Raw genomic sequence first — 14,036 nt, 5'->3', positions numbered from 1 at the left:
GTGTGAAAGTTAGTGTATAAGCTAATGATCCATCATGTAGGACATTCCTGGGAGTTTGTAAACTGACATTTTGTATTACCATATCATTTTTGCATATTCTCTATAGTTATGTACTTGAAAATGTATCAATTGACCAATTCGGCACATTTGGGCAGACTTGATACAAAATAGTCCAGTATTGCAATGCTTCACAGGATCAATCTGAAACTTTGCACACAGACTGCTAAATCTAAATTGCGCCTAAACTGCAATATTATACTGTGGCCTTTCTCTTGCATGTCAATGATGAAAAAAATATATGTATGTTTTTGTTTTATCTTTTACCAGATCTAATGTGTTATATTCTCCTATATTAATTTCACATTTCCACAAACTTCAAAGTGTTTACTTTCAAATGGTATCAAGAATGTGCATATCCTTGCTTCAGGTCCTGATCTACAGGCAGTTAGATTTGGGTATGTCATTTTAGGTGACAGTTGGAAAAAAAGGGTCCGATCCTTAAGAGGTTAAAAGTTTGTCCAAAAACGATAATTTCCCCCTCCAGTATAGATGGACATCATAATATATTTGTGTCTCCCCTTGTAGGCCTATTATATGGACAATGTCGTTTTTAATTGATATTTTTGTCACTGTCAGCTGAGTAGGCTACTCTTTAATTTGTCCTATTAAAAAAATATTCTGCTAATGTCTCCAGCTATATATAAAGTGTAGTAGAATTACATGAAATGTGTTTATAAAAAGGCCACATTTTTCCCCATGCAAAGAAAGAAACGTATCTGATATAGCCCAGGCCTACGCTAAGCGCTCAGCCATGCATGCATTGAACAGTCTTTTTTTGCGAACAGTGATTGAGTTATATTATTAGCGTAAATTATGACTATCCAATCTACTAATCACATTACGAATAGTAGGCCATCTTACATAAGTCTGCAAATGCCATTATGCATGTAATGCTTTATTATAAAAGGTGCATTTTTATGGTGAAATTTACAAAAATCACACAACACTCAGATGTATGAACATTATGTTTGGTGTTTGGGATTCTGTGTGTTTATATATATATATTGATGACTATTTTTCAATGTTACTTTTGATGTATGTAAAGCGGAATAATGTGCTTAATTTTAAGGTTATTTGGCCAGTATAGTTGTGATACAAACCTTATCAAAACATATAGGCCGGGCTAGGCTACATGACATGTGCGACTATGATTACAAAAAGTCTAAAAGGGATGCGCTGTTTCTTGCCTCACTGTACTCCCTGGGCATCATTCACAAGTGATAGGCTAATATTGTCACCCATCAGACTCTTCTTAATTTAATCTGGTCTTTACATATAATAAATGTGTGAAATTAGTTTTGATTTACACTGGACCATTATCATGTACCTGTCTCGAAACAGGGGCAGGGGAAAAAAATACACTTAAATAGAGAATGGAGGACACTCTTCCCGTGGTTCATTTTCATGCCAGCCAGGTAGGCTATACTCCTGTTTTAAAGAGAAGCAATGTGCTTAATATCAGGAAAGTTGAGAAATAAATATAGTAGGCCTAGCCTATAGAAAGCTGATGGGATCCTCCTCTTTTTAATACAGACCATCAAAACACTGTTTTCTCACGCAATTGCATAGCCTATAAAAATGTTGCACAACATGAGTTCATGGGTTCTCAAGAAGTGTTTGATTTGCGATTACATTTGCATTGATGTCAGAGTGATTAGAGGAACAATAGAGAGCTGAGTACCAGGCAGTTAGCAAGTTTGGTAGGCTACTAATGACCAGCAGCAGCACCAGAGCGTAGTTTTGGAGAAGCCTAGTTACCGTGACTAAACGGTCACATGGAATTTGACTGGTCATGACTCGTGACCGCCAGTGTGGCGGTAATATGTGTCACCGTAACAGCCCTAGGGTCATCACAGTTAAGCTTTTTTTTATTTCTTTTTCAACACCATCTTTTCTACAAAAATAGTCTGCGTACTAAAATACACAGTGTTTTAAAAGTACACTGTGTATACAATGTGTGCATTTGAAATACACTAATACACAGGGTATCAAAGAACATTACAATACACTATAAAATGGAGTGTGTTTGTGTGTGGAGGGGAGGGAGTGTTGCCTAATGCTTCACCCCTATAGAAGGGGGAGGGAGAGGGAGTGTTGCCTAATGCTTCACCCCTATGGAAGGGGGAGGGAGAGGGAGTGAGGGAAGACCTTCCACACCAGCGCCACTCCCATGTAGCAACATCCCTTAGAACAACCACAACAGCCGCTTCATAAAATGAGAATAATCATAGAACAGACACTTTCCTAAAAATACATTCATAATGGACACTCGGGTCGGAACTCTGACACCCACCCCACGAGACAGACCTCCATTCTGGCATACACGTTCACTCATGAGTCCGTCCTGCGCTCGCTTGGAGTCTCAGAGCCACCACTGGGTCGGCTGTGACCAGGAGTCTGCCAGTTAGAGGAACATGTACTGGTTGTTGATGGCCCGCTTGCGGCCACTGTCTGGCTCCAGTTAGAGGAACATGTACTGGTTGTCGATGGCCCGCTTACGGCCACTGTCTGGCTCCAGTTAGAGGAACATGTACTGGTTGTCGATGGCCCTCTTGCGGCCACTGTGTCTGGCTCCAGTTAGAGGAACATGTACTGGTTGTCGATGGCCCGCTTGCGGCCACTGTCTGGCTCCAGTTAGAGGAACATGTACTGGTTGTCGATGGCCCTCTTGCGGCCTCTGTCTGGCTCCAGTTCGTAGTCGGAGTCCCGTTGAGTGAGGAGGGGTGGGTGGGGGTTGGGGTGACGCAGCAGGGGTCTGCGGCCCACCGACTCGCTCCGACGCAAGGGACCCGAGGTGGGAAGGTCTGGGAAGGGCGCAGTGCGTGGGAGAGGGTGCCTGGGTTGGGGCAGGGGGTCTGGGGAGGGGGCTGCTGAGGGGAGCGGGCTGTGGGCCAGGCTGGGCTCGGAGCTCCAGCGGTGCAGGGAGAAGGGAACCAGGACAGCTGCTGAAATCTGACCTGAAAGAGGGCGAGGGGACACAATGACATTAGAGTATTTATGCTGACATAAATAAAGGCTTTGACTTGTAACATCCTTTTTGTGCCGATTCCCATATCCTATCCTGTATATTCCCATAGTTGTAGCTGTATTAATAACAATTAAAGTAAAATACTGTCTATTTTTCAAATACGTTTTTTTGTGTGCAAAATGTTAATATCTTTATGTAAAGTGTTAGCACATCACCATAACGCGACACCAACTCCATCAGTTTGCATGTCAACACCACGGCTGTAGGTCTGATGACCAACAACAAGGAGTCAGCCTATAGGGAGGAGGTAAGTCAAATGGCATTGTGGTGCCAGGACAACAACCTCTCCCTCAACGTCAGCAAAACAAAAGGAGCTGATTGTCGACTTCCGGAAGCAGAGGAGGGAACATGCTCCGAGGACTTGACATGGACCACCAACACCACCACTCTTGTCAAGAGGGCACACGTTATTGGAGCATAACAACAGGCTCAGAGACAGTTTCTTTCTACAAGCCATCAGACTGCTGAACACTTGAACTGGACTGACCACCTGCACCTTAGCACACATGCACTCACACACACACACACACACACACACACACACACACACACACAGGTCAGCTGTTTGTTCACGCTCCCGCAATTACTAATAACCTGTCCGCAACCGCCCGACTATATGTGAAAATCTGAGGACCGCACCCGACCCTAACCCGCTAATACAGAAAATGCTGTAGGCTACATTCAAAGACAACAGAACTATTTTTTGACGGGGTGTAGGATAGTTTTTTTTGCCTGATTTAGATACACTATATATACACAAAAGTATGTGGACACCCCTTCAAAAATTAGTGGATTCGGCTATTTCAGCCAAACCTGTTGCTGACAGGTGTATAAAATCAAGCACACAGCCATGCAATCTCCATAAACAAACATTGCCAGTAGAATGGCCTTACTGAAGAGCTCAGTGACTTTCAACGTGGCTCTGTCATAAGATGCCACCTTTCCAACAAGTCAGTTTCTCACATTTCTGCTCTGCTAGAGCTGCCCCGGTCAACTGTAAGTGCTGTTATTGTGAAGCGGAGAGGTCTAGGAGCAACAACGGCTCAACCGCGAAGTGGTAGGCCACACAAGCTCACAGAACAGGACTGCAGAGTGCTGAAGCGCGTAGCGTGTAAAAATAGTTTGTCCTCGGTTGCAACACTCACTACCGAGTTCCAAACTGCCTCTGGAAGCAACGTCAGCACAATAACTGTTCATCGGGAGCTTCATGAAATGGGTTTCCATGGCCTAGCAGCTGCACACAAGCTTAAGATCACCACGCGCAATGCCAAGCGTCGACTGGAGTGGTGTAAAGCTCGCAGCCATTGGACTCTGGAGTAGTGGAAATGCGTTCTCTGGAGTGATGAATCACGCTTCACCCTCTGGCAGTCCGACGGACGAATGTAGGTTTGGCGGATGCCAGGAGAAGGCTACCTGCCCCAATGCATAGTGCCAACTGTAAAGTTTGGTGGAGGAGGAATAATGGTCTGGGGCTGTTTTAAATGGTACGTACTAGGCCCCTTAGTTCCAGTGAAGGGAAATCTTAACACTACACATACAATGACGATTCTGTGCTTCCAACTTTTTAGTTTTTTTCACCTTTATTTAACCAGGTAAGCCAGTTGAGAACAAGTTCTCATTTACAACTGCGACCTGGCCAAGATAAAGCAAAGCAGTGTGATAAAAACAACAACACAGAGTTACATATGGGGTAAACAAAACGTACAGTCAATAACACAATAGAAAATCTATATACAGTGTGTGCAAATGTAGTAATATATGGAGGTAAAGCAATAAATAGGCCATAGTGCAAAATAATTACTATTTAGTATTAACACTGGAATGATAGATGATGTTAGAGATGATGTGCAAATAGAGATAATGGGGTGCAAATGAGCAAAATAAATGGGTATGGGTGGGCTAATTTCAGATGGGCTGTGTACAGGTGCAGTGATCAGTAAGCTGCTCTGACAACTGATGCTTAAAGTTAGTGAGGGAGATAAGAGTCTCCAGCTTCAGAGATTTTTGCAGTTCGTTCCAGTCATTGGCAGCAGAGAACTGGAAGGTGTTGGCTTTGGGGATGACCAGTGAGATATACCTGCTGTAGCGCAGACTACGGGTGGGTGTTGCTATGGTGGCAACAGTTTGGGGAAGGCCCTTTCCTGTTTTGCATGACAATGCACAAAGCGAGGTCCATACAGAAATGGTTTGTCGAGATCGGTGTGGAAGAAATTGACTGGCCTGCACAGAGCCCTGACCTCAACCCCATTGAACACCTTTGGAATGAATTGAAACGCCGACTGCGAGCCAGGCCTAATCGCCCAACATCAGTGCCCGACCTCACTAATGCTTGTGGCTGAATGGAAGCAAGTCCCTGCAGCAATGTTCTAACATCTAGTGTAAAGCCTTTTCAGAAGAGTGGAGGCTGTTATAGCAGCAAAGGGGGGACCAACTCCATATTAATGCCCATGATTTTGGAATGACATGTTCGCCAAGCAGGTGTCCACATACTTTTGGTCATGTGGTGTATATAGCAACACCTCCATTTGCATTCCTATCTTTCCTGTACATGCTATAACCATGTATAGCTACTACTGCATCAAAAGGAATTATCTACGTGTGTTTCAGAGATGGCCAGAATATGAATGTTTTCTGATGTTAATAAGTTGGACATTTCATGAACCATGTTTCTGATTATAATTTCCAACATTTTGGTAGTCTATTTGTTATGCATGACATTATTCTGGGTTTATTTAGTCTCCTAGGGCAACAAGTAATGACAGAAGAGAAGCTGCATGTATCTAATTATAGACAAGTTGACTAACAAATAGTCTACCAAAATGTCACAAATAAGCAGAAACAGGCCTATCTAAAAAAGCCTCAAATTTGGACTTTATCACATATAATCGAGCAGTTGCGGATGGGTTATTGTCCTCTGTAGCTCAGCTGGTAGAGCACGGCGCTTGTAACGCCAAGGTAGTGGGTTCGATCCCCGGGACCACCCATACACAAAAACAATTATGCACGCATGACTGTAAGTCGCTTTGGATAAAAGCGTCTGCTAAATGGCATATTATTATTATATTATTTTATTAGTAATTGCGGATGGGTTATTAGTAATTGCGGATGGGTTATTAGTAATTGCGGATGGGTTATTAGTAATTGCGGGTGGTGCGGGTGAACAAGCAGCTGACCCACGCACCACTAACAACTAATAAAACTTGAAACTAGCAGTAGCCCCAAGTTAAAAAGTATTTAGCTAGTCATCAACATCTCTGTTATATGTATGTATGTATGTATGTATGTATGTATGTGTGTGTGTGTGTGTGTGTGTGTGTGTGTGTGTGTGTGTGTGTGTGTGTGTTTTAGTGGAGGTCAGGGGTCAGTAACGAAGACTCACCTTGTGTGGTGGAGTTGGCCACCACGAAGCTGGACAGGGTGACGTCGCAGGCGGCGACACACTCCAGGGGTATGGGGTAGAGGCGGAAGTGACTGAGCATGTCCATGACGGAGGGGAAACGCAGGTGCTGCACCCTACACTGACCACACTCTGTTAGAGACAGACGCAGGTGCTGCAGAGAGGGAGACCGAGAGAGAGAATAAGTCTTCTTTCAATTTTACAAGGATCACTACATGGACACTAACAACAATGACCAAGATGATGGTGCTTCTATTCAGACATCTTTATAGAGAACATTATATCAAAAACTAAAAAGGTATTATTCTAGAACCTGTCTGTGTGTGTCTCTGCCCCACCTTGGCCTTGCCCTGGTAGTTGAAGGTGAGGACGTAGTCTCCGCGGCGGGTCTCACTCTGCCTCACCAGGAAGACTCCGTGGCCCTCCAGGCCCGAGTTCTGGACCAGGTGGGCCGCCTTGACCCGCGAGATTGGGCCGTGGAACCAGGGGTACAAACACAGGAAGTGGTCAGTCTTATGGTACACCTGCTCCGAGAGGGCAAAGGTTGCAGAGCCTAGAGGGGGGACGACAAGCAAGGCGTAAGAATAGAATGTAATAACATGGTCATTTAGCAGACATTTTGATCCACAATTAGCTAATTACCGCTATGTTCACCCATGCAGGAATCACACCCACAACTCCTCAAACTGTTACAAGCACCATGCTCTGATTCTAAGCAACTGAGACAATCGTAACCACTACAGCATAATTTCAAACATCAAGATACAATAGAATCCTGAGATATTCACACACTTCCTTGTTGTGAAACGACACGCATGGGAAAGAAGGTCCGCCCCTTCCTGACCCTGACACCCACCCTGACTCCCTGACTCGGAGCTCCCTCTCCGGTTGGCCGTCGCAGCATTGTCCATAGGGTAGGTTAGGCGTTCCAAATCTCCGCTTCCAGACCTGTGGACAAACAGTACCTTTAGTTAGCAGCAGCCAATCCACAGTGGGCTGAAACGTTAGCCCAGTCTCCTAGGAATGACACTGCCATCAACTGACTTGATTAGACAACTCCAACCTCTATGTGTGAACTGCTCTTTAATGATTCTGCATTATTCACAAGGAAGTCAAATATAAAAATCCAACCTATTTAGATCACACTAGTATAATATTACAATAATACACAAATGGGTTTATTTAATTGTGTGAACCACAGAGGGGAGAAAGGAAGTGGGAGGACTGGGGGCCATCGAGTCTACAGGAAGCAGCAGGATGGAGGCACACAAAAGCGTTGGGGCTCGGTCAGGAAGCGTGTCTTGTTAAGTCTTGAGAACGCCAAATGTTATTGTACATGAATCCCGCACCCCAAGCAACACCACACACAAGCACGCACACACACACACACACACACACACACACGTACACTTTGGTAGCCAGGTTGAGAAGGAAGACAGATCAAATCCTGCTTAAAATGCTGACTACAGTTCTGAGAACTTCGAATAACAGGAAGACAAGCCTTCTCCTCTCTCTGTGAGTGTGAGTGAGTAAGACAGAGAGAGACAGACAGAGACACAGAGAGAGAGAGAGATGGAGTTCCCTTCTCATACGTATTAACATTGAGTCCTCTCAGTGGCTAGTTTATTAGATACACCACCCGTTCACGAAAATGCAAGCAGACAGGCATCCAGGCATTCAGTTACTGTTCGATTGAATGTTAGAATGGGCAAAACGAGTGACCTAAGTGACTTTGAGCGTGGTATGATCGTCGGTGCCAGGCACGCCGGTTCCAGTATCTCAGAAACGGCTGGCCTCCTTTCATACGCAATAGTGTCTAGGGTTTACCGAGAATGGTGCGACAAACAAAAAGCATCCAGTCAGCGGCAGTCCTGTGGGCAAAAACAGCTAGTTGATGAGGTCGAAGGAGAATGGCAAGAATCGTGCAAGTTAACAGACGTGCCATAATAACAGCGCAGTACAACAGTGGAGTGCAGAACGGCATCTCAGAATGCACAGACCATCACACCGGGTTCCACTCTTATCAGCTAAAAAGAAGAAGAAGCCGCTCCAGTGGGCACGCAATCACCAACACTGAACAATTAAGGAGTGGAAAAACATTGCCTGGTCCAAAGAATCCCGGATCCTGTTGCGTCATGCGAATGGCAGAGTCAGGATTTGGGATAAGCAGCATGAGTCCATGGCCCCATCCTGCCTGGTGTCAACGGTACAGGCTGGTGGAGGTGGTGTAATGGTGTGGAGAAAGTTTTCCTGGCACACGTTAGGTCCCTTGATACTAATTGAGCAACGTTTCCATGCCTCAAAGAATTCAGGTTGTTCTGGAGGCAAAGTGGGGTCTGACCTGGTACTAGATGGGTGTACCTAATAAACTGGCCGTGGTGCATATAAATATACACTGAACAAAAATATAAACGCAACATGCAATAATTTAAAATATTTTAATAAGGAAAATCAGTCAATTGAAATAAATTCATTAGGCCCTAATCTATGGATTTCATATGACTGGGAATACAAATATGCATCTGTTTGTCACAGATACCTTTAGGGTCATGGATATAAAACCAGTCAGTATCTGGTGTGACCACCAGTTTCAGTCTTATCATGCTGAAACATGAGGTGATGGCGGCGGATGACTGGCACGACAATGGGCCTCAGGATCTCGTCACGGTATCTCTGTGCATTCAAATTGCCATCGATAAAATGCAATTGTGTTGGTTGTCAGTAGCTTATGCCTGCCCATACCATAACCCCACCATGGGGCACTCCGTTCACAACGTTGATATCAGCAAACCGCTCGCCCACACGATGCTATACACGCTGTCTGCCATCTGCCCGGTACAGTTGAAACCAGGATTCATCCGTGAAGAGTACACTTCTCCAGTGTGCCAGTGGCCATCGAAGGTGTGCATTTGCCCACTGAAGTCAGTTACGACGCCGATCTGCAGTCAGGTCAAGACCCTGGTGAAGACGACGAGCACGCAGACGAGCTTCTATGAGATGGTTTTTGACAGTTTGTGCAGAAATTCTTCGGTTGTGCAAACCCACAGTCTGGGTGGCTGGTCTCAGACGATCCTGCAGATGAAGAAGCCGGAAGTGGAGATCAGTGTGCTGGTGTGGTTACACGTGGTCTGCGGTTGTGAGGCCGGTTGGACGTACTGCTAAATTCTCTAAAATGACGTTGGAGGCGGCTTATGGTAGAGAAATTAACATTACATTCTCTGGCAACAGCTCTGTTGAACATTCCTGCAGTCAAAACTTGAGACATCTGTTGTGACAAAACTGCAAATTTTAGAGTGGCCTTTTATTGTCTCTGGCACAAGGTGCACCTGTGTAATGATCATGCTGTTTAATCAACTTCATGATATGCCACACCTGTCATGTAGATGGATTGTCTTGGCAAAGGAGAAATGCTCACTAGCAGGGATGTAAACAAATTTGTGCACACAATTTGAGAGAAATAAGCTTTTTGTGCCTATGGAAAATTTCTGGGATCTTTTTTTTCAGCTTGTGAAACATGGGACCAACACTTTACATTGCGTTTATATTTTTGTTCAGTGTATATACAGTGCCTATAGAAAGTCTACACCCCCTTGAACTTTTTTCAAAAAATGTTGTGTTACAAAGTCGGATTGAAATAGATTTAATAGTAATTTGTCATTGATCTACACCAAATACTAAATGTTTTACAAATTAAATAACTAAAATACAAGCCTAAATTAGTTCAGAATTAACATTTTGCTTAACAAATCACATAATAAGTTATATGGACTCACGTTGTGTGAAATAATAAGGGTTGACGTGATTTTAGAACACCTACATTTACGTCATTTAGCAGACGCTCTTATCCAGAGCCACTTACAAATTGGTGCATTCACCTTATAGCCAGTGGGATAACCACTTTACAATATGTTATTTATTTTTAATTTTTTTGGGGGTGGGGTAAGGGGGGGTAGAAGGATTACTTTATCCTATCCCAGGTATTCCTTAAAAAGGTGGGGTTTCAAGTGTCTCCGGAAGGTGGTGAGTGACTCCGCTGTCCTGGCGTCGTGAGGGAGCTTGTTCCACCATTGGGGTGCCAGAGCAGCGAACAGTTTTGACTGGGCTGAGCGGGAACTGTGCTTCCGCAGAGGTAGGGGGGCCAGCAGACTACCCATTCCTTTGTCCCCCATACATACATCATCTGTAAGGTTCCATTAGTCAAGAACTGAATTTCAAGCACAGATTCTAGTACAAACACCAGGGAGCTTTTCGAAAGCCTCATAAAGAAGGGCAGTGATTGGTAGATGGGTAACAATAACAAATCAGACATTGAATATATCTTTAAGCATGGTCAAGTTAATAATTATGCTGTGAATGATGTATTAAACCACCCAGACAATGCAAAGATACAGTCGTCCTTCTGAACTGAGCTGCAGGACAGGAAGGAAACTGCTTACGGATGTCACCATGAGGCCATTGGTGATTTTACAACAGCTACAATGGCTGTGATGGGAGAAAACTGAGGATGGATCAACAACATTGTAGTGACTCCACAATAAATACCAAAATTACAGAGTGAAAATAATAAAATAAACAAAAGTATTCCAAACCAGTATTTTTTTATTTTATTTAAAACATGCATCTTGTATGCAGGCACTAAAGTAATACTGGGGAAAAAATATATAGCAAAGGAATATACTTTTTGGCCTAAATGCTAAGCCTTATGTTTGGATGCACAACACTTCACTGAGTAACTGCCTCATTATTTTCAAGCATGGTGGTGGCCGCATCATTGTATGGGTATGGTTGACATCAGCAAAGACGGGAGTTTTGGCAAAATCCTAGAGGAAAACCTGCTTCAGTCTGCTTTACACCAGACACTGGGAGAGGAATTCACCTTTCAGCAGGACAATAACCTAAAACACAAAGCCAAATCTACACTGGAGTTGCTTACCAAGAAGACAGTGAATGTTCCTGAGCAGGTAAGTTACAGTTTTGACTTAAATCTGCTTGAAAATCTATGGCAAGACATGAAAATTGCTGTCTAACCCTGACCCCAACACCTTGACAGAGCTTGAAAAATTGTTTTAATAACAATGGGTAAATATTGCACAATCCAGGTGTGCAAAGCTCTTATGAGACTTACCCAAGAAGACTCACAGCTGTAATCACTGCCAAAGGTGTTTCTAACATGCACTGACTCAGGGGGGTGAATACTTATCTAATCAAGGTATACTTTTTCATTAATCTTTAAAAGATGTTAGAATTTTTCTTCCACTTTGACAGAGCATTTTGTGTAGATTGTTAATCCCACTTTGTAACACAATAAACTGAAGAAATCCAAGGGGGGTGTAGACTTTCTATAGACACTGTATATCTCGAAATCACACGAAAAATAGCTGCACACATGCGCAAACTAATGAATGTGCACACTCATACAATCTTGATTATAATCTTGTGTCCTGTAACTGCTAGATTTGGAACAGCATGATAACAGACATGTTGAAAGTGTGGCCATGCCATGGGTTGGTGCACGATTTTATCCTCCAAAACAGGAAATTACAGCCGTGTCAATGTCTCCAATAGCTCATCATTCCCAGAACACGTCAGCCATTTTATAGGGTATCTATTTTGAAGACAAATGTGGTATCCTATAGCAGTATGCTAACTACTAGATGTCAGTACTGCATGAGACTCAAATGTGTGTGTGTGTGTGTGTGTGTGTGTGTGTGTGGCCTTGGGACATGTGTGCTGCAGAGCTGAAAACGTGTTGGCCTGAGAACCAGAGTCTGGGGAGGGGAAGTGAGATGGAGAATCCAGACTTCTGCAGAAAGGTCCTGAAATCCCCCCACTGAGACTCACACCTCCCCCACGCTTCCTCTTTCACGGGGCTGCACCTGACACCGCTCCGCACGCACACGCACACGCACGCACACGGAATAAAGCTAGATGAAGAAAATGACTGACAGTAGATGGGGAGGAGAGTAGCATTTTAAACAGTGGTAACATTTAGGTTAGATGTGGCACGTCTCTCACCTGTTTTTTATCCATTCTTTAAGTTCTGTTGTCCAGGAGCTGACCTGTTGGTCATTGTCAGTCTCAAATATGAGACTACCTGGATAGTGATTAACCTGGGGAGGAGATAATACTGCTGGTAAAGGAGATTGTACACGCACACAGAAAGACGTGACAAACACACACTCAAGAACTGGAACAGACAGAAACTGAGGCAGGTCTGGCAGAGGGTGTGTGTGTGTGTGTGTGTGTGTGTGTGTGTGTGTGTGTGTGTGTGTGTGTGAGAGAGAAAAGGTGATGTGGAGAAAAGGACAAGAAATGAGGCAATAACAGGGGTCTCTCCTCTTCCTCACCTTTAGAACAAATGTGTTGGTGTTGTCAGGCATCTCCAGACAGTTGCAGCGGCGGATCTCCAGGATGTCTGAGCAACGGGCTGTCAGTTTAGGACTGGAGCCCTGGAGGAGACACACACACACACACACACACACACACACGTGTACACACACACAAACGCACACACACACACACAGAGAGAGAAACAGAGTCAGAAATCAAGCAGACATTGTTACAGCATGTCGTGTCCTAGACCCCTCAAACACCACTCTGTTCCACTAACACACCACCTCAAACACCACTCTGTTCCAGTAACACACCACCTCAAACACCACTCTGTTCCAGTAACACACCACCTCAAACACCACTCTGTTCCAGTAACACACCACCTCAAACACCACTCTGTTCCACTAACACACCACCTCAAACACCACTCTGTTCCAGTAACACACCACCTCAAACACCACTCTGTTCCAGTAACACACCACCTCAAACACCACTCTGTTCCAGTAACACACCACCTCAAACACCACCTCAAACACCACTCTGTTCCAGTAACACACCACCTCAAACACCACTCTGTTCCAGTAACACACCACCCCAAACACCACTCTGTTCCAGTAACACACCACCTCAAACACCACTCTGTTCCAGTAACACACCACCTCAAACACCACTCTGTTCCAGTAACACACCACCTCAAATACCACTCTGTTCCAGTAACACACCACCTCAAATACCACTCTGTTCCAGTAACACACCACCTCAAACACCACTCTGTTCCAGTAACACACCACCTCAAACACCACTCTGTTCCAGTAACACACCACCCCAAACACCACTCTGTTCCAGTAACACACCACCTCAAACACCACTCTGTTCCAGTAACACACCACCCCAAACACCACTCTGTTCCAGTAACACACCACCTCAAACACCACTCTGTTCCAGTAACACACCACCTCAAACACCACTCTGTTCCAGTAACACACCACCTCAAACACCACTCTGTTCCAGTAACACACCACCTCAAACACCACTCTGTTCCAGTAACACACCACCTCAAACACCACTCTGTTCCAGTAACACACCACCTCAAACACCACTCTGTTCCAGTAACACACCACCTCAAATACCACCATCCGCTTCGATGCAACTCCCTTTAAAACACCACGTCATACTAGTGTGTTTGTGCCGCATTAAGAGACGTTTCAAGATACAGTT

General features: G+C 44.4%; 1 protein-coding gene across 2 annotated transcripts in view; it reads right to left on the bottom strand.

The window, feature by feature from the left end:
- Positions 1–1,910: 1,910 nt before the first annotated feature.
- Positions 1,911–14,036, bottom strand: part of sh2b3 (SH2B adaptor protein 3) — a 63,024-nt gene continuing 50,898 nt past the window's right edge. For both annotated transcript variants that reach the window (XM_041900268.2, XM_041900267.2), the window contains exons 3-8: positions 12,833–12,934; positions 12,501–12,595; positions 7,342–7,433; positions 6,824–7,038; positions 6,468–6,639; positions 1,911–3,017 (exon numbers count right to left, since the gene is read on the bottom strand). In XM_041900268.2, the coding sequence (XP_041756202.2) occupies positions 2,695–3,017; positions 6,468–6,639; positions 6,824–7,038; positions 7,342–7,433; positions 12,501–12,595; positions 12,833–12,934 (999 nt within the window). In that variant the 3' untranslated portion in view covers positions 1,911–2,694. The remainder of the gene's footprint in view (positions 3,018–6,467; positions 6,640–6,823; positions 7,039–7,341; positions 7,434–12,500; positions 12,596–12,832; positions 12,935–14,036) is intronic.

This window comes from Coregonus clupeaformis, chromosome 16, assembly GCF_020615455.1.
Source record: "Coregonus clupeaformis isolate EN_2021a chromosome 16, ASM2061545v1, whole genome shotgun sequence".
Lineage (NCBI taxonomy): Eukaryota > Metazoa > Chordata > Actinopteri > Salmoniformes > Salmonidae > Coregonus > Coregonus clupeaformis.
The sequence above is the reverse complement of the archived record's forward strand: the minus strand, read 5'-3'. Positions and strand labels throughout refer to the sequence as shown.